General features: G+C 43.2%; 1 protein-coding gene and 1 non-coding gene across 5 annotated transcripts in view; one reads left to right on the forward strand and one right to left on the reverse strand.

The window, feature by feature from the left end:
• GNE (glucosamine (UDP-N-acetyl)-2-epimerase/N-acetylmannosamine kinase) overlaps positions 1 to 21,528 on the forward strand; it is a 53,844-nt gene that overhangs the window by 2,899 nt on the left and 29,417 nt on the right. The window contains exons 1-2 of one of the 4 annotated variants that reach the window (XM_020878251.2): positions 12,501 to 12,690; positions 20,051 to 20,253. In XM_020878251.2, coding sequence (XP_020733910.2) covers positions 20,090 to 20,253 — 164 coding nt within the window. In that variant the 5' untranslated portion in view covers positions 12,501 to 12,690; positions 20,051 to 20,089. Of the gene's footprint in view, positions 1 to 12,500; positions 12,691 to 12,765; positions 12,951 to 13,008; positions 13,286 to 20,050; positions 20,254 to 21,528 lie in introns of those variants that run through there. The other 3 variants (XM_070480267.1, XM_070480265.1, XM_020878250.2) reach the window with 3 other exon arrangements.
• On the reverse strand, positions 540 to 673 carry LOC139039573 (small nucleolar RNA SNORA70). Its single transcript, XR_011492912.1, has one exon. It is a non-coding gene; the product is annotated as a small nucleolar RNA SNORA70 (small nucleolar RNA).

A 21,528-nucleotide genomic window follows, 5' to 3' on the forward strand; every position in this document is an offset into this window, starting at 1 on the left:
TCCAGTATTCTTGCCTGGAGAATCCCCATGGACAGAGGAGCCTGGCAGGATAAGTCCATGGGGTCACAAAGAGTTGGTCATGCTGCTGCTAAGTCGCGTCTGACTCTGTGCGACCCCATAGATGGCAGCCCACCAGGCTCCTCTGTCCCTGGGATTCTGCAGGCAAGAATACTGGAGTAGGTTGCCATTTCCTTCTCCAATGCATGAAAGTGAAAAGTTAAAGTGAAGTCGCTCAGTCATGTCCAGCTCTTTGCAACCCCATGGTCTGTAGCCTACCAGGCTCCTCCATCCATGGGATTTTCCAGGCAAGAGTACTGGAGTGGGGTGCCATTGCCTTCTCCCAACTGGACATGACTGATCGACTAAGCACAGCAAAGGGCCTCAATCACATACTCCTTGTTCTGCAACTTGGACATTATGATTTGGCCAATGTGGACCCTGGCCACTCTGCCCTGGGGCTTCTTTGGAAAGGCACTACACACACCTGTCTGGAACCTAGATTGGGGACAGCATGCCAATCATAAATGTCTACTGGAAAGGGCTGACTCCAAGGTACCTTAGGGCAACCTGTACAGGCTACAGGCTTCCGACACTACTAAGGAGGCTGCTGTTTGCAGCCCTTGCACACTAGACTCCTTGGGGAAAAGAGCACAGCTGGTTCAATGGGCTGCAAATCTCTACATTCTTTTGACTCCATTCTCTTGCTTTGCAGTCCTACCGCCACCACTACCATGCTGAAATCGTACTCTTAACTGGCCTACCTTCTCCCAGTCCTTCCTCCTCTTCCCTACCCATCTCCCACACCTCTAATGAAGTAAATCTGATCAGGTCCCTCGTGACATGGCTGGCTGATTAAAAAAACCTCCCAGTCCCAGTGATGAGAAAGAAGGTTTCACCTCCTTAGCATGACATCTTGCTAACCAGCCGTGCCCCACATCTTAGCTGCATCTCAAGACTTTCTGCCTCCTCACATCCACCTTCTAACACTGCTAAGTTTCTCCTTGTTCTTCAACTCACCATGTTCCTTTACATTTGATTTATGCTAAAGCCTGCGCAATAGTATTGTTCTACTAAGATCATTAGCTTGGGTGCTGGAGGAGGGCTAATGGGAGAAGTTGAATATATGTGATTAGGACCAGCCATAGAGAAAAGAAGAGAGGTGGCCATGACCTTTGCTATGAGAGGTGATCCCACATTGAACTCAGCACTTATTAGACTGTATTTCTTAGATAAATCACAATTCAAGGGAAATAAGTATATCTAATAGAGATAACTTCAAAAAATTTGTAATTTGATGAGAGAAATAAGACATAGAATAAGGCAACTAGTGTGACTGATTTTTCCTGGGTTCATTATAAAACATCAGATTAATTGCTTTACACTCATAAATATATCACTGACTCAATGGACATGAGTTTGAGCAAACTACGGGAGATAGTGAAGGACAAGTAAGCCTGGCGTGCTGCAATCCACTGGGTTGCAAAGAGTTAGACATGACTTAGCAACTAAACAATCACAACACACATATATACAGACATTCAAAGATACTAGATAACTAATAATATATGTGAGACATGGTGGCAGAAAAGCAGCTCATCCTGGATGGCTGTGGGATCAAGACAAGTCCTACAGGAATTTGGAGGAAGACAAGAGTATCTGGGGACAGAGTGTTCAGGTTACGTTTACAACAGAGCTAGGACTTGCAGTCTGAGTAGGGCATATGTAGCAGGAGGAATAACCTCCTAATTATGGGAAATGACACAGACAGGCAGAAGAGGATGTGTGCAGGGCAGGAGAATCCGGGTAGGGGAATTATGCTGATAAGGACAGGAAGACGTCAGCGTGTGATTTGGGGTCCCTTCAAAGTGTACTTTGATCCCCTAGGCATACCTACATACTTTACCTAGCAGAGAAGGGGTACCACTGAAGTTTTTTTTTTTTGGTGACACCTAGTTCTCCGGCCATGGATGAACCTGTGCCCTGTAGTGAAAGAGCAGTCTTAACCAGTGGACAATAGTTGAATGCAGTCTTTTAAGGAGATTAATCAGGCAGTAGTGTGCAGGACAGATTAGAAAAGCAAGGGAATTCAGGCTGAAAGAGTGGTAGAAGCACAGTAATCTAGGTCTGAGATGTCATAGTTTTTTATTCTAAGACACTATTGAATAATAGGTTTTTGTAATAAAAAGCTCTACATTAAATGTTTACACTGATTATAAAATTTTAGGTATATAAAATTACAAAAATGCTGGCATCTCAGAATTAAGAACATAAGATAAAGATCTGAACTAAGGTGATGATGAAAGGAATGAGAAGAGTAGATGCAAAAAAGAAAAAATCTTGAAGAATTTAGATATTAAAAGTCAGAAGAGATTAAAATAAGATTCCATTGTTTTGAGTCTGAATGAAAGTGACAAATTGTTACCATTAAAAGAAGCGGGAAAGTCAAGAAGTAAAAAACCAAACTAATTTAACATAGAGTTGGAGGTGAGGAAATATCTAGCAGACAGTTGAAGATATAGGCTTAGAACTAGGAAGAAAGATCAGGCCAGAGCATTATCCAAGGAATTACCTACACACAAGTCATAGTCAGAATGGAAAGTCTGAGAGTGAATGATTCTGAAAGACCAAGTGTGTAGAAGACCAGTGGGAAAATGTGTCATTGCAAGGGAGTGCCCACATTTCAGGACAGAAAGGAGGGTAGGGGGTAAAAAACAGAAATTATTTGAAAGTTTGACTTAGATTCAGAGTAGGAGCATGAAAACATGAAGAGAGGCTGAGGTCTTCTTTTCATGCCTAGAATTTATTGTTGTTTGCCATGTATATTTGAGTGTGTCTTAAGTATTCACAGCCTGGGCTTCCCTGGTGACATAGTGCTAAAGAATCTGCCTGCCAATGTATGAGATGCAGGAGACATTGGTTCAATCCCTGGGTCAGGAAGATCCCCTGGAGGAGGAAATGGCAACCCGCTCCAGTATTCCTGCCTGGAGAATTCCATGGACAGAGGAGCCTGGTGGGCTACAGTCTATGAGGGTCACAAACAGCTGGACATGACTGAGCATGCATGCCTCTAAGTATTCACACAGGCATGAAGAAGCCCACTGTGGTATTCCAAAGGAACGTCCTTGTGGGCCCCCACCTTCATCCTTAGCTGGATGCCAAGTACTAACTGTGGGCTGTTCCTCAGCTCCAGAGGTTCTGGGCATGGACCTGGCCTAGTTCTTCAGCTGTTGTGGAGAAATCATGAGACTTTCGCAAAGGTTTATTGCTTTGGAAATAAGGTTATTCCCAAGGTTTTAAAGTCCAAAAGAACATACTTCCCACATTACTCTTTGATGAGCAGTTATTTAAGAATGTAATTTTGTTAATCCAACTTTTTATAACGGGGTCAAAGTTAAAAATGAACTAGTTTCTAATGCTCTTCCAGTTCAGCTGGAGTAACTGTGCCCATTCAGCTTTCTGGACCCTGCTGGTCAGGGATGACTGAGCTCTCTCTGGCTTAGCTCATTACCCTAGTAAGACAGACAAGAAATAAAAGTGTTCATCAATGCAAAATATGACACTTTCACAGCCCACAAAAATACATTAAGAAATCATCCAGTGAAGGGCAACATTTCACAAGCACACACACATGGTCCTTGCACTTATTTGCACTTTTCTTCTGTAATTGGGAAAACTATAGCACAGGCGTGGCTCACCATGGCGGGCACTCTACAAAGCTCATTGGCTGACATGGTTAGTAACTGGGGGTATGGACAGTGATTATACTTTCCTGAAACATGAACCTGAAAAAGGCTTCTCTTCTTGTCACAATATTTTAATCAGGATGTTTGTAAGCATATCTTATAGTCTCATGCTCTTACAAACCTGAAGTTGACCCATACAGTTTGTTCACATTGTTACTGAATTATTTTCCTCCAGTATAAACTTAACCCTCACATGACTTTCCCAAGAGGAAAAGAAGTGCTTTCTCGTCTTTATAGTGAAGCCTGATCAGTGTCACAGAAGTAATTGTCTCTTGTGAGGAGGTACCCACATGACGTAAATGGTTAGGCTATAAGCAGTCTGGCTTATGCAGTGATACTTGCTTTGTAAGATGTGCTTTATCTCTTTATATACTCAGGAGACTCTGACAATTAAAAGGTCATGGCTAAAATACAGAGCGGGATAGGAGGAACAACTAAGGCAAGGATATTTATTAAACAGAAACATCCAGATAATACAGTGATTAATTACTCAGCTTTTCCCATCTGAGGTTGATTTCTTCATGACACGGGCCAAGAGCAGGAATGGCAAGTTCATGTCACTATTCCTGCCTCTCTTCCACACTCACCCCACCTACCACCCACCCTCCCCCAAGAAAAACCCATGTGGCAGACATCACAGTTTTCTCTTCCATTGGACTAAGCCTTGGAGTTTGGTGTTCGTATCTTCTGACTACAAGGAGTAGGGAACCTTAAGAAAAAGAGGATTTATTTTAAGGATACACATAGTTTGAAGTCAGAGAGTTGTTCAGGATCCAAGGCAAGTCAGAGACTGGATTCTTGTCCTATGGCCCACCTGTTCAACCTCTCGTAACATATCTGTGCTCTCATTTCTTGACTGACCAGTCTTCTTTATATTCCACAGTCTAAATGCTTCAGAGAGTCAGTTTAACATGCTTCCTTAATTACCATTGTATCTATTACAAAGCATAGCTTTGGTTCCAGGTTTTGTCATGGGTCATGGATAGGCAGCTCTTGGTTCGGCAGCCCATGGATACTGGTACTTTTTGTCTTTATCTTAGTGGTAGTTATCCAAGTGTGTTCAGTTCATGAAAACCCAAAATTCAACACATGCTTGTTATGTGCAACTTTCTTTGTTATATTATAATAAGTTTATTTTTTTAAATTATGCCAAACTGACCTCATTCTCTTTTTTGAAGCATATCAGGAGAATGTCATAGGCATATATGTTGATTTTAAAGATATCTTTTAAAATTTTCTAAGACCATTATGTGCAATTCAGAGAGAGATGGGCTGTGTAGTAGAAGAGTTATGTGAATTCTTAACAACTTACCCAAAAGTTGACAATTAAGATCACCCTGAAGACAGGTTTCTGTCATGATATATGTGGGTTCTACAGTACAGAGAGGAAATGTAGGTCGAGTATGTGGGATCAAGGGCTGGGCTCTTCTGCTTAATAGTTGTTTAACCTTAAGGAAATTTTCCTTCTATGCTTCAGTCAGTCTTTCTATCTATGAAATAGAGGTGATAGATTCTACATCTTAAGATGGTCAGGAGTACTGAGTGAACATAAAGTGTTCAGAACCCTACTAACGTGTAGGTAGAGAGGCAGAGTACTTTATCATTAAGTCACCAAGTTAAAGAGAAAGACAAGTCCCTGTTAGAATAAATGTGCCCGAAGTGGCCAGATGAATGTCTGTCAGGATGCTGTAGAGAGATCTCTTCTGCTAATGAGAAGCCTGAATTACATGATCTCTCAAGGTCTACGGTCCTTTGACAATCTAATTGTGCCCTGAATACTAAATTCTGTTTATGGAGTAGTTCTATAGAGTTACTCACTAAGAGGAGCTGGGGTCACCCATAACAAAATTGGTGTGCTTTGGAGACATCTGAGAACCCGGAGAACCAGTAGCGCGTCTGGCTAACATTAGGTGAAAACATGAGAAAGTTCAATAGCCACAGCTTGGGAAAAACACCTGCCTGTAAGACTGAAGAATCAAGAAAGAAACAGGTTTGTCTGCCTCATTTCTTCTTTAAAATGACCACCTGGCTTTAGCCATCATCGGGAATGTACTTTAGGCTCAAAAGGAACAAACACACACCTTCGGTGATTTGCCAAGAGTATCAAGGTAACTGCCTTGCTTTGTTTGCAAGAAATGTTTGCTAAATTTTTTTAACTCCGATTTTATTATACTACAAAGCCATCAGTACTTTTTTGCAGTTTGTAGAGCCCTCAGATTAAAGCCAAAGGAAATCAAGCCAAACAAAACATAATGACTTGCGGAGTGGCCAAGAGGATGGAGCAGGAAGACCTGGTGTTCACCTCCTCCCAGAGGCACACCAAAACTGCAATTATTTACAGACAAAGTATCCATAAGAGCACCCTGAGGACTAACAAAAAAGGTCTTCTAAAAGCTGAAGCTGAAACTCCAATACTTTGGCCACCTCATGCGAAGAGCTGACTCATTGAAAAAGATCCTGATGCTGGGAGGGATTGGGGGCAGGAGGAGAAGGGGACAACAGAGGATAAGATAGCTGGATGGCATCACCGACTCGATGGGCACGAGTTTGAGTAAACTCCGGGAGTTGGTGATGGACAGGGAGGCCTGGCGTGCTGCGATTCATGGGGTCGCAGAGAGTCGGACACCACTGAACTGAACTGAACTGAAAAGCTAAAGTTACAAAGAAGGAACCACAGTGAGAAGGGGAGGAGGGGCAGAGATGCGGTTAGTCAAGACTCATGTCCCCCAGGTGAGTAATGCACAACTGGAAGGATAATTACAGTTGCGGAGGTTCTTCCCCAAAAGCAGGGGGTCCAAGCCCTGCATTGGGCTTCCCATCCCAGGGATCCTGTACTGGGGAGCCCAGCCCCAGAACATTTAACTTGGAAGGCCAGTGGGACTTTCTTTAGGGAGACCCAGAGGGTTATGGGAAATAGAGACTCCACTCTTAAAGGGCACACACAAAAATCTCATACGCTCCAAGACGCATGGCAGAAGCAGTCAGTGGAAAGGAGCCTGGATCAAACCCACTTTCTGATCTTGGAGAGCCTCTTGTAGAGGCAGGAGGCAACCGAAAGTCACCCTGGGGACATAGATACAGCCATTTCGGGGAGGTCAACCCACCAGGAGGGCCCTGGCACAGGTAAGCACCACTTTAGAGTCTCCCCTGTAGCTTATTAGTGCTGGAAACTACTTGCCCACCAGCCAGTCAGCAGCAGTCCAGGGATGCCCCAGGCCAGGTGCCCCAGATGGGTAGGGTCTTGACCTCACCCCCTAGCAGAAAGGACTCCTTGAGGCTCCAGCCTTGCGCCAGGAAACACCCTCACCTACCAGATGGCCCAGGGCCCAGCCCCACCCACCTAGTGGGTCTACATCAGCAACAGAACCTTCAGCCCCTCAGCCAGAGATCTCAGGACCCAGCTCCACCCGTGGGTTGATACTAGTCTTGGAAAGAGGCCTCACCCACTTCTGCTAGACACCAGCTCTGTGAACACCAAGACCCTGTAGCCAGCTGTGTCAGGACCTGGTGCGCTAACCAGCAGACGAACACCAACTCCAGGAGCAGCAGGACCTGGCCTCATCCACTAGTGGATCCCCTGGGCCCAAACCCCACTCACCAATGGGCTGACCAACCCTGGGGTCACACAGACCCACTGCCTACCATGTCAAGACCAGGCCCATCTGTTAGCCGGCCAGCGCCACCTTAGTATGGATTAAAGACTTAAACGTAAGACCTGAAACCATAAACTCTAGAAAGAAAATAGGCACTACACTCTTTGACACTGGCTTTAGCAATTTTTTTTTTTTTTTAATGTATCTCCTCAGGCAAGGGCAACAAAATAAACAACTGCGACTACATCAAACTATAGTTTCGCACAGTGAAGGAAACTATCAACAAAATTATAAGGCCGCCTACTGAAAGGGAGAACATATTTTCAAGTGATACATGCAATAAGCAATTAATGCCCCAAATACATAATGAACTCATACAACTCAACATCAAAAGACAATTTTTAAATGGCAAGAGATCCTAAATAGGCATTTTTCCAAAGAAGACATGCAGATGGCCAACAGGCATGTGAAAAGATGCTGAACATCACCAATCACCAAGGAAATTCAAGTCAAAACCACAATGAAATATCACCTCACATCTGTCAAAATGGTTAGCATGTGTTGTTAAAAAGATAACAAATAACAGCTGTTGGTGAGAACTTGGAGAAAAAAGAAACTTTGTGCATTGTTGGTGAGCATATAAACTGGCATAGCCACTGTAGAAAACGGTAAGGAGGTTTTCTCAAAAAATTAAAAATAGAACTACCATACCATCCAGAAATTCCACTTCTGGGTATTTATCTACAGAAAATGAAAACACTAATTATTAGAAAAGATAATGCTCGCCTATAGCAGAGACCCAGAAATCCAGAATGGTAATCTTTACCCAATGAAAAGTGATCTTAAAAAGCCAAGAGAAAATGCTTCCTACAGCTTCTTGCTGCAACTTCATCTAAGAGAACATAGGAGAAAATCCTAAAAAGGGATAATCTAGGGTTAAATGATTCTATGAACACAGAACTATTCAACTATATATGACACTATACAATTCTCAATATTGGTCAAAAAACAACAAAATCTATGAGTGGCCTAATAAGTGTACAAATTCTCAAAATTGTATTTCCTATAACTACAAGTATTTATATTTCTAGTTACATTTTCCCCAGCTATCATCTTAAGCATTAAGTATTTTAGAAACATATTGTACTTACAATATAAACACAAAAAGTGCATATATTTTAAGTGTACAATATGAAATTTTACAAACTAAACACATCCATGTAATAAGCCACCAGATAAAAACTGAACATTAATACTGTTTTGATATTAATTTTTATTCAAGAAAAGAAAACTGATGTTCTGTTCTGGATAGGGTCTTCTCCAGCACAATTCGAAAGCATCAATTCTTCAATGCTCAGCCTTCTCTATGGTCCAACTCTCACATCCATACATGACTGCTGGAAAAAACATAGCTTTGACTCTGCAGACCTTTCTTGGCAAAGTGATATCTCCCTTTTTTAATATGCTGTCTAGGTTTGTCATAGCTTTCTTTCCAAGGAACAAACATCCTTTACTTTCAAGGCTACAGTCACCATCCACAGTGATTTTGGAGCCCAAGAAAGCAAAGTATGTCACTGTTTCCGCTTTTCCACACATCTATTTGCCATGAAGTGATGGGACTGGATGCAATGATCTTAGTTTTTGAATGTTGAGTTTTAAGCATCAAGAGGACCTTCAGTTCCTCTTCCGCTTTCTGCCATTAATGTGGTACTAATTGTGTATTATCTCCTACTATCTGCAAATCTGAGGTTATTGATATTTCTCCCAACAATCTTAATCCAGCATGAGCTTCATCCAGCCCAGCATTTTTCATGATGTACTCTGCATATGTTAAATAAACAGGGTGACAATACACAGCCCTGATATACTCCTTTCCCAACTTTGAACCAGTCTGTTTTTCCATGTCTGGTTCTAACTTGCTTCTTGATCTGCATACAGGTTTCTCAGGAAACAGATAAGGTGGTATGGTATTCCCATCTCTTGAAGAATTTTCCACAGTTTGTTGTGATCCACACAGTCAAGGGTTTTAGTGTAGTCAATGAAGCAGAAGTAGATGTTTTTCTGAAATTCCTTTGTTTCTTCTATGATCCAACAAATGTTGGCAATTTGATCTCTGGTTTCTCTGCCTTTTCTAAATCCAGCTTATACAACTGGTAGTTCTCAGTTCATGTACTGTCAAAGCCTAGCTTGAAGGATTTAAGCATTACCTTGCTAGCATGTGAAATAAGTGCAGTTGCAGTGGTTTGAACATTCTTTGGCATTGCCCTTATTTGGGACTGGAATAAAAACTGACCTTTTTCAATCCTGTGCCCACTGCTGAGTTTTCCAAATTTGCTGGCATGTTGACTGCAGCACTTTAATAACATCATCTTTTAGGATATGAAATAGCTCAGCTGGAATTCCATCCCCTCCACTAGCTTTGTTCGTATTAATGCCTCCTAAGGCCCACTTGATTTCACACTCCAGGATGTCTGGCTCTAGGTGAGTGATCACACTATCATGGTTAACCCGGTCATTAAGACCTTTTCGTGAAGCTCTTCTGTGTATTTTTGCCACCTCTTCTTAATCTCTTCTGCTTCTGTTCGGTCTTTGCCTCCTGTAGGTTGTTGTTGTTTAGTCGCTAAGTTCTGTTCAACTCTTCTGCAACCCCCATGGATTGTAGCCTGCCAGGCTCCTCTGTCCATGGAATTTCCCAGGCAAGAATAATGGAGAGGGTTGCCTTTTCCTTCTCCAGGGGATCTTCCCGACCCAGGGATCGAACCCATGTCTCGTGCACTGGCAGGCAGACTCTTTACCACTGAGCATCACCAGGGAAGTCTGAAGGTAGCCTCTAGAAATTGGAAAAGGCAAAGATACAGATTCTCCCCTGCAGCCTAAGGAAGACAATAACCTACTGATACCTTTTTTTTAAATTGAGATATATTTGACATATAACTTTACACTAGGTTCAGGTGTAAAACACAAGGATCTTGTGAAATGATCACCATGATAAATCTAGTTAACATTGATCACTACACATAGTTATAAATTTTTTTCCTGTGATGATATCTATACTGCTTCTTTTATTTTAGCCCCTCAAAAACCCATTTCAGACTTCTAACCTCCAGATTGGAAGATAATATAATTGTATTTTTAAGCTACTAAGTTTTGTGTAATTTGTTACAACAGCAGTAGGAAACTAATACACCATGAATCTTGTGTTCAGATCCATACAGCTTTTGCACATATCACTCTATCTATCTTCGGCTGTGCTAGGTCTTCGTCGCCATGCAGGCTTTTCTCCAGTTGCAGTGAGGGGGGGCCTACTCTCTAGTCACCGTGTTTGGGCTTCTCACTGTGGTGGTTTCTCTTCCGGAGCATGGGATCTAGGTGCACACGAGTTTCAGTATTTGCAACTCCCAGGCTCTAGAGCACAAGCTCAGTAGTTGTGGTGCACGGGCTTAGCTGCTCCTTGGCTTGTGAGATCATCCTGGACCGGGGATCAAACTTGTGTTTCCTGCATTGGCAGGCAGATTCTTTACCACTGAGCCACCAGGGAAGACCTAGATTCATATATCCTATTGCCTTTATAATAGCTTCATGTGGCTGTCTCATAGGCATCTCAAATCTAACACATCACAAATTACGCCTTTACTTTTAAATCCCTAAACCTGACCACTCCCCCAGCTTTTCATCTTGGTAAATGGCACTAATCACCCAATTACTAATACCAGACATCGGGAAGTCAACCTTCCTTTTCTCTGTCATCCTTGCATGTGTACTAAGTCACTTCAGTTGTGTCCAACTCTTTGTGACCCTATGGACCGTAGCCTGCCAGGCTCCTCTGTCCATGGAATTCTTCACGCAGGAATACTGGAGTGGGTTGCCGTACCCTCTTTCAGGGGATCTTCCTGACCCAGGGGTCGAACCCACATTTCTTAAGTCTCCTACATTAGCAGGTGGGTTCTTTACCACTGAGCCACCTGGGAAGTCCCATCCTTTCATATCTAATTCATAATTGAGTTTCATCAATTCTACTTCCAAGCTAAATATCATATCCAACCACTTCAATCGAGCTTCACCGCCACCATTTCTTTTACCATCAATTTTCTTTTCTTTAATATGGAATCTGTGTATATACTACAAAATACAAAAGATATTATAAAAATAAACTCAGTGAAAAGTCTATCTCTTCCCAGCTCTGCCAATGCAATTATTGGTATGGGTTTTATGTGTATATGTGTGTGTGCGTATATCCTTTCAGAGATTTTTTTTCACTACCACCATTCTCAACTTTCAACCAGTCCATTCTCCACAGAATAGCAAAAGTGATATTTTAAAAAAGAAATCTGCTGGTAGTTCCTTGCAGGAAATCCCCTAATACCTGTCCTTTTGTGGCTGATGTGACCTCTTGGTGACAACAAGCTAGCTGCAGGGGAACTAACGGTTCACAAATATTCTGTAAATTAGAGCATCATTAACTGAAATAAATTAAGTGCAAAAGTTTATTGGGCTTGAAATTCACTTTAGCAAGAACTGACAATGAATCATTAGGCTGTTTAAATAGTTTCACTTGCGGTAAATTATTTACTAGCTGTAAAAAGTATTTTAATATATTGCATCACCAACTCAAAGCTTGTCAGTGGTGACTAAGGAATTTGCACCAGTCATTAAAAAGTGTCCACCAGGAGCTGTGTGAGCCCTTTCCCGCCACTCTCTCTGCCACCTCTGTGATCCTCTCTGCGAGTCTCTGGGGCAGGACGGCCTGGGGATTCCGCGCATCCTAAGGATCAGCAGGTCTCCGCCTTGACTTGGTCTTCAGCATCCACAGATCCTTCTAGTAGACGCGGTTCCGGAGGGGCAGGTCTTCACTCGCGAGAGGGCTGTGGGTGGACCGCCACTCGACCGTATTGTTTTGGTCCTGCCTCTGAGATGACTGCGTGAGAAGGCCTGAGACATCGCCTCTAGGGCGCAAGGCCGAAACGACTCCCCGTGAGGCGCTCAGGTTCCGAACTTGCACTTGACAGGCTGAGAAGCTGTCCAGGGGCGGGAACACCGGCAGAAAAGAAGAGCTGGTCGCCTGGGGGCTACGCCACTTCCACGGAAGGCGCCGCCCCGGCCCGTCCTCCTCGCTCAGCCAATCGCAGGGTTCCTCCCCGCTGACGTAGGGCGCGACGGCCGATTCGGCGCTCGGGTGGGCGCGCAGGGCGCGCGGGGTGCACCAGGAGCGGGGCGAGGCGCGTCATCGTTCGCGGTACCCAGTGGCGGAAGACGAAGGGGCGGTCTCGCGCCGGCTTGCGTTCCGTCTCGACCCTCAGCTCTCACCCGCGAGGTCTGGCGGCGGCGACGCCGCGGAAACAGCGGACCCGCTGCTGGTGAGATCTGCGTGCCCGCCAGGGACTCGGCGGGGGCGGGGGGACGCGGGCTCGGGGAACGCCACCTGTCGGCCCCCGGGGCCTTTCTCCTTCGGCCTCCACCCGGAGGCCTCAGATCCCCGGCCGGCGGCTCCGCACCTCACCACGCCTCAGGTCCGCACCCGGCCCGGGCCTCGCGGTCCCCGGTGGGCCTGCTCGCCAGAGCCCAGTTGTGGGGTCAGCTGTTGGCTGGTGCAGACAGTTTTGAGTGCGGACCCCAGGTGAGTCACCCCGGAGTGGGGCTCGGGGTCTCATGGAAGGCCGGCTGCACTCTGTTCCTCCGGCTGTCCTGAAAGACGGCGAGCAGCCGCTCACGGAGATGTGCAGAAGGCAGGGAGTCCGTGAAGACGAGTGGCCCTGGGATGTAAAGTGTCGGACCAACGATGACCTTGAAGGTCTGCTCCTAACCCCGACTGTACCCTGAGTCTGGGCTTCCCTGGAAGCATTTATTTCACTCCCCGCCACCCCCAGCACACTTGTCAAATTGTTGGAGCACGAACGTTTGTTTTTGAATCCTGATGGAGAAGAGGCGTAGGGTACAGCTTGGCATTTAGAGGTAACTGTTCCAGTCGACTATGGAAGCTCTGGAAGGAGTCACACCCGAGTATAGCTCGGGATAGTGTTCTGAATTTCAGACCACTTTAGATAGGCCTCCCCTGATTCTTGTGAGCCTCATCCGGTCTGCACTGAGGGAAGAGAGGGATTCATCATGTGTGCCCTTCACTCCCGCGGTGCCTGGAAGGAAGGTTCTCACTCATGAGTGCTTATGAAGTGAACAGACACAGGCAAACACTGGGTATGGGCACTATCTTGAATGCTGATTTGGTGTTTGTTTTCGCAGTTATTAGCTATGATTTGGGGCAAGTAAACTGGTTTTCACTGAGGTATGCCCATTTGTAAAACAGGGTTAGTAAGATAGGGCTGTGAGGATGAAGTGAGTTAATGCTTGTAAAGTGCTTAACATGTGCTTGGCAATGGTTTACTTTGATGGTTTCCTCTACTCAGAAGGGCTTCCTCTGTGGCTCAGCTGGTAAAGAATCTGCCTGCAATGTGGGAGATCTGGGTTCGATCCCTGGGTTAGGAAGATCCCATGGAGAAGGGAAAGGCTACCCACTCCAGGATTCTTGCCCGGAGAATTCCATGGACTATGGTCCATGGGGTCGCAAAGTTACTCGACTGAGCAGCTTTCACTTCACTTCTGGTCAGAAACTGCTTGAGCCAAGTGTCTTTTTCAGTAGTTGAGTGGGACCATATTATTTATTTTTCTGGGAAGGGTCACTCACCTTTTCATCAGTGTTTGTAACAGTCTTGAGAGAATGTGGGTTGCTCAGGTTGCCAGTGAGTTTGAGGTGAAGGCTTATTTTCATACCAGTATCTGTTTTAGTGGCTCTGGTTACTCTCATGGAATTGAGTGAAATGAATGTAAATATCCAGTCCATCTGCTTTCTGAGCTTTAGGCTTTAAGGACTGTGGACAGTGCATCTTCGTTGTTCATGTAAAAGATTTCTCATTTTCCATACAATATTTCATATATGCTGAAAAGGACAGAAGACAATATGACACCCTCTACCTGTCCTCAAGATTTAACACATATTAATATGTTACCATGTTTGTTTCAGATCTCTACTGAAACAAAGTTTTAAATAAAGTTTTAAAAAAATGTTTACATAGACAACAGAAACCCTCTAAGCCTTCTTTTCCTTTCCCTTCCCTCCTCCTTCAGAGGTATCTACTTTCTTGAGTTGCTGTATAATTTTACTATAGATCAATAAACAGCATACAGTAATGTTTTACATATTTTTAGATGGTGCCTTATTGTATCTCTTTAGAATATGCTGTTTTCGTCTAACATTATGATTTAGATGTTTAGTAATATTGACACATTTCAACATAGTCCATTTGTTTTCATTACTGTCTGAGAGTCCACTGTGTAAATAAAAAAGTTTCATCTTGTTTTACATTGTACTTTATGCAACTTTAAAACTCCTGGTATAGTTATGTCACATTTATTCATTTCATACTGGTCATGGAGACCCTGATCACAGTTCTTAGTGTAAAAATAGATCCTTGGGCATGACATTTTATCCAGAACAAATAATAATTATACTGGGCAGTGAAAGAAAATTTGTTACTTTTGTTCCTAGTGCTTCTGTTGGGAAGGTGATCTATTAATGTGACTTGGTGGCAGGTACTAGATTCTAAGTTCCTAAAAACTGGACGTGAGATCTTCCTCATCTCCACATCTCTGCTTTGCGTTGCTCTGCACAGAGTCACTTCTCAATAAATGTTTGTGGCACTTTTACTTTCAGGGCTCTCATAACCCTACATATATTTGGAAAGTTGATGGCCAGCAATTTTCAAAATTGCACCGTAAAAAATATAATTGTATTTATTTATTTTGGCTGTGCTGGGTCTTCACTGCTGTGCAGTCTTCCCTCTAGTGTGGAGAGTGGGGGCTACTGTCCACCTGCGGTGGGCGGGCTTTGCATTGTGGGGGCTTCTCTCGTGGAGCACTGGCTCTGTGGGGCGTGGGCTTCAGTGTTGGTGGCGTGCGGGCTCCGTCGTTGTGGTTCCCAGGCTCTGGAGCACAGGTGCCGTAGCTGTGTGCCCAGCTGAGCTGCCCTGCAGCGTGTGGGATCGTCCCAGACCAGGGTGTCATCTCCTGCACGGGCAGGCAGATCCTTTACCACTGAGCCGCCAGGGAAGCCCGGAATCGCGCTTCTGGATTTGATATCTCTAATGCCTTTAAGGGCTTCCCCGGTGGTTCAGTGGTTAAAGAACCCACCTGCCAGTACAGAAGACGAGAGTTTGACCCCTGGGTCGGGAAGATCCCCTGGAGAAGGAAATGGCAACCCACTCCAGTCTTCTTGCCTGGGAAATCCTGTGGACAGAGGAGCCTGGCGGCTATAGTCCATGGGGTCACAAAAGAGTTGGACGTGACTTAGTGACGAAAAAGCTACAACAACAATGTCTTTAAACTTTCCCATTTTACCACTTGATTCAGAAACATAATTAAGAACAATTAAAAAGCAAGGTATGTGCCAACAGTTTGTAGACTATATTACTAATTGCATAATACACTCTCTCTGTATTTATAAAATATATTTGTATTTATGTATGTGAAGAAATATATGTGTATTTTTTGTATATATATAGTTTATCTGTAGACGGATGGATAAGTAACTAGTAACTCACTAGTAACTCTAAGCATCCAGGCAGAACTACATGTCTGAGAACATAGATGAGAAGACTTTTAGAGCCTCTGTGCCTTTTCAGTTTTAAACTATGTGAATGTACTATCTAATCAAAAGTTAGTTAAATTAAAATTACTTTTAAAAAAGAATTCTTCCCTTAAAAAAGGATTTTTACCATTATTAAACTTTTTTTTTTTTTAAGATTTAGCTTTTTTCTTTAAAAAATTTTGGTCTTAGTAACATTATTGTATTTTTCATAGTTTGTATATATGGCTACTTACTTTCACTTTTTGTAGAATAACCTTTGAATTACCTGATAAGCACTAAGTGTTTTAGAATTGCCGGATAGAAAGTTTACTATTCTAAAATAAATACAAATTTACCAACCATTTGGTCGGTAAAAAAATCCATTTGCTTTGTCTCACCTAGCAAATTAAATATCATCAGCAATTTATTCAGCTCAAATTTAATGAGTGGAAGAAGATTTACGTACAAGAACACTCAGGCCAGCTGGTTTTGGAAAAATATCTTTGTCTCTTTGGCTAGGTAATGCTTGTGGGGAAAAAAATGTGAAAGTGTTAGTCGCTCAGTTGTGTCTGGCTCTTTGTGACCCCATGGGCTGTAGCCCACCAGGCTCCTCTGTCCATGGGATTCTTCAGGCAAGAAAACTGGAGTGGGTAGCCGTTCCATTCTCCAGAGGATCTTCCCTGCTCAGGGATTGAAGTCTGGTCTCCTGCATTGTAGGCAGATTCTTTACCGTCTGAGCCATAGCTAGTGCTTAGACCTTACAAATACAACTCTCTTGACAGAATGTCCATTTCATTATCTTATAAATGCTTTCCATTTGGTGGGATTAGTTCTTACTGGAGATTATAAATTCTGAGTGGGCCTAATGACGGGCAGTTTGTGTGATAACAGGAGTTCCAGCATAAGAGAGATGAGACATCAACAGCAGAAGGTTACTGGCAGTATTTCCACTGAGTTTGGGTCTACCTTGATTGCAAAGGCAGCTCCCCTTTTATTGGCACCCTTACTCAAGCTTCTCTGGATTCCTGATCACAAATTCTAAATGTTGATACACTTCCTGAGACCTAAGCATTGAGATGAGTCCATGAAGTTAAACTTTACATTGATAGAAGGAAGTTTTAAAAACTCCGTGAAACATAACTCTTATAACCTTGTCCCTGGTTTTTACTTTCTGAACTGAGAGTACAGGTTGGTGGGGGTGGGGGCACAGAGGAGTCGAGCAGCCTACTAAGGTGGCTCAGTGGCAAAGAGTCCACCTGCCAAGCAGGAGTCGTAGGTTCGATCCCTGGGTTGAGGTGATCCCCTGGAGAAGGAAGTGGCAACCCACTCCAGTACTCTTGCAGGGGAAGTCCCATGGACGGAGGAGCCTGCAGGCCTACAGTCCATGTGGTCACAAAGAGTCGGGCACGACTGAGCAGCTAAACAACAATACGAGTGTATGGTAGGGCCACAGTGCTCAGAGGGAGGCAGCAGTGAAAAGGGGTGGAGTGGGGAGGAATTGAGGTTTACGTGAAGGCTTTCCAGAAGAGGTGACACTCAGACTGAATTTTAAAGGTTGCGGAAGAATCCAGGCAAGAGGGAAAGGAAGTTTTAGGCAGAGGAATGGGCATCTAAAATGGCACAGAAATGTGAAGACCCACTGGTTGAACTACAGGCACTTCAGCATGGCTTTGGCTCAGAGTAAGGGTAATTATAATGGTTGGAAGAGTGGACTAGGTCCAGATCCGCAATTTGGAATTTATCCATAGGTGGTATATGTTTAGCAATGTAGGCAGGCTTACAAACTTGGAGAGATCACCCTGAAAGTTTGTGGGAGGCAGGGCAAGACCAGAGGCAGGTAATCCACTTTGAGGGGCTTCCCAGATGGCCCTCGTGGTAAAGAACTCGCCTGCCAATGCTGTAGACATGAGAGACGCGGGTTTGATTCCCTGGGTCTGGAAGATGCTCTGGAGGAGGACATGGCAACCCACTCCAGTATTCTTGCCTGGAGAATCCCATGGACAGAGGAGCCTGGTAGGCTTACAGTCCATGGGTCACAAAAGAGTCGGACACAACTTAGACTAAACAACAATCCACTTTGACAGCCCTTAGAATAGTTCTGACCTGAAGTCAGATATTAGACTAGGAGATGTCCTGGTAGGTGGGGATGGAGAGGAGATAGATTTGAAAGATATTCGGAAGGTAGAATTGACAGGGCTGAGGAAGTACAGGGTGAGGTGCAGAGAAGACAAGGATGTCAAGGCATTTGGATGAATGGGGGTTCATAACGGAGTTAGAGAATAAGGAAGGAGGAACAGGTTTGGAGAAGAAAATGAGTTCCGTTTGGGACAGTGACTTTGAGGTGCCTATGGCGCAGGAGACAGCTGGGAGGCGTTTGGAGTCTTCAAGTCTGTAGGCACTGGCTCGGGATGATTGAGGCCGTGGAGGTCGGGGTTCTTGTTTCATCTTATGCATCTTTTCCTCAGCACGAATCACAGAGCTTTGTGTGTAGTGTGAGAGTGAGTCACTCGTTTGTTCCAAGATGTGATCTTGAATCTTGGGGAAGTCATTTCCTCCCATGGCTTGTCTCTCTCTTTCTGTAGGTGGGGAAGTTGAACTAGATCAGTGGCTCTCAACCAAACTTTTGCTTTAGTCTGGTATGTTGGGATTAATTGTGAGGAATGGCCAGTCATTTTTAATTAATAATAAAGAGCTTATGTTTGCTTGCCTTTTAAATGAGAGTTGATTTGTTACTCTTTAAATAACAAACAATATTTTACTAAAACATAAGATTTACCAAAATTTCCAGACAAACCATACAAAATGGTCACAAGCTTTTTCTTAAAGGGAGAATTCTTCACTTGACAGCTAACACAGTGTTATTGGTGAGTTTGCTTAATGTTCCCATTTTGGTTCAATCACGCTTGTCCAGCTATAGTGTCTAAATAAAGTTAGACTTGATTAGAGACAATATTCTGAAGAACTGATTACTTGCTTTTAACCAATGCAATTAGATCACCATAAAAGGGGGGAAAGGAGCCCATAAAATTAAAATAAAACTATCTTTCCCTCACCAAAAAAAGAGAGAGAGAGAAACAGTCACACCCCTGCAACTAATCCTGACAACTACCTTCATTCACAGTGATGGTGGTTCACTCACCACGTGGTGTTTGACTCTTCCGACCCTGTGGACTGTGGTCTCCCAGGCTCCTCTGTCCATGGGACTGCAGGCAGGAATGCTGGAGTGGGTTGCTATTTCCTTCTCCAGGTGCTTTATACTTAAACCATGATGAGGAAAATGAATAAAAGCAGAAAGAAGCTATTGCTTTTACACATTTCACCGCAATCCAAATGATACTTCTAGCCTCTGCTCATGCTGATTTACAACAGTGAATGAGGATAAGACATAGATAGATCTGCTCATGTGCATTTAATCAGCAAAGGACTGACAGCATCTGGGCTTTTATTCTGCAATGTTTCTAAGACTGTATCCATTAAATGCAAACACAAAATGAAGAAGTCTTGGCAGAACAGGGGAAGCGATGCATACTTGGTGACTGATGAATTTAAGTATTATCTGTGGCATATAGCCTCACCCATGCTTCACCTGTTTCTATGGCTTGGGCTTCGTTGGTCTTCCACTGCTCGGCTACATAATTTGTTAATGGATCATCTGGACTGGGAGCACTTAACAGAGTCTGGATGGATAGCAGAACTATCCACATCTGCAGTGCCGGGGTCTACTTGTTTTTCAAAATATCTAAACATTCTTCCCAACTTGTCTACATTAGGATGATAAATTCTGGTCATGAAACATACTTTGGGGGCTGCCATTGGGTATTCTTCTGAAGGGATGGTTCAGGTTTAAAAGTCCCTCTATCCCTATACTGAATGGTGGTTAAAGATTTAAGACTGCAAAATTTTATGTTTATATCTGGGATCTATCATTCTGATTATAAATTTTTTGTCTCTGTAATGTCTTCTTATTGAAGTATAATTGAACGACAGTTAATTACTGTTGTGCAGCAAAGTGACTCAGTTATACATACATACGTTCCTTTTGTATTCTCTTCCATTATGGTTTGTCACAGGATATTAATTTTTTATCTTTGCAACTTCAGGAACTCTATTTTCAGAACCTCTCAAAAAGAAAACAAGTCATGGAGAAGAAAGAGAATAACCGAAAGCTTCGGGTTTGTGTTGCTACTTGCAACCGTGCTGATTATTCCAAACTTGCCCCCATCATGTTTGGCATCAAAATGGAACCTGAGTTCTTTGAACTTGACGTGGTGGTACTTGGCTCTCACCTGATAGATGACTATGGGTAAGATGAAAGCATTTTCTTATGATATTCTTCATTGCAACATGGTGTACTACAGAGAACTTGGGTCCTGGGGCCATGTGAGCCCAGCTTCAAATGCCAGTTCTACCACTTAGTTTTTAGGTGGCCTTGGAGACGTTGCCTTAGCACTTCTGAGCTTCAGGTTCCTCAGTTATAAAACTGAGTGGAAACTTGTATTGCAGGTTATTGTGAAGAATGGAGATAGTGACATAAAGTGTCTATACAGGGACGCTGCCTATTAGATGCTTGGTAAATTATAGCCATTATTATTATTACTACTGTTATTTGCTACTACATTCAGAAATGCCATTTATAAATGTATATTGTGTGACTATAATGATATTCTATACAACTTATTTTGTGAGTTCTAATGCTAATCGTACATGAAAAAACTGTGTATAAAGTAGTAGATTCTGAACAAGATTTTAAAAATCGAATCTATAAGATAAAGTAGAATTACCATTACCACTGATACTTATTTTGATGACATTAGGTTTGTTATTGATCACAGTCTAAATATGAAAGATGAAACGGGAACTCTTTGAGGGAGCAGAAAGAGTGTATGTACCAAAGATGAGCATGCATTGTTGTGTTAATAATAGAGTGGCTCTAGTGCACCCTTGTGGCATGAAAACAGTGATGCAGCCTCTGAAGAAGGTAAAAAAAATACCATATGGAAGAAGCTTGTGTTAAGGTAAAACTGTCTTTTTCAGACTGTCCTTTAACAATAAGATGATAATAACAGCAAAAACAAAAACTGCTTCCAAAAACAAATTTGGCAATTTGCGATAAGAAAACATTTTTAAAGACTAGAGCAGAAACTTATGGATAGCTTAAAAGTTCATAGGTTTTTAAAATGTGCAATGAGTTTTGGCTATCGAAGAAAACCCGCTTGAGTGTTCTTACATTATTGAACAGAAACTGGACAAAGTAAAAGAGGAGTTTCTGTTACAACCTGAGGTAGAAATCTAAGCGTGTTCTTTTACTTCTTTGAGAGAAGTTTGGCAGAAGACTGGTAGGGGAGAGGCTTTCAAAGAGATGGGGGCAGGTTTCTTACCTGCCTGCCATAGTAATTAAGGGGAAGGTAGTGTTTGTCAGGCGAGGCTGTTAAAACGGAAACTTGACTGGTACTTACTGGAAATATTTGTCTGTAGTGCATTCTTGCACAAGAAATTGGTTGCTTATGGGGAGAAGCATTGGATGGCTGGAAAACAAAAGTGGGAAGTAGCCTTTTCACTGTATAGCTTTTGTATCCTG

Source organism: Odocoileus virginianus, chromosome 18 (genome assembly GCF_023699985.2).
Source record: "Odocoileus virginianus isolate 20LAN1187 ecotype Illinois chromosome 18, Ovbor_1.2, whole genome shotgun sequence".
In the NCBI taxonomy this organism is placed as follows: Eukaryota; Metazoa; Chordata; class Mammalia; order Artiodactyla; family Cervidae; genus Odocoileus; species Odocoileus virginianus.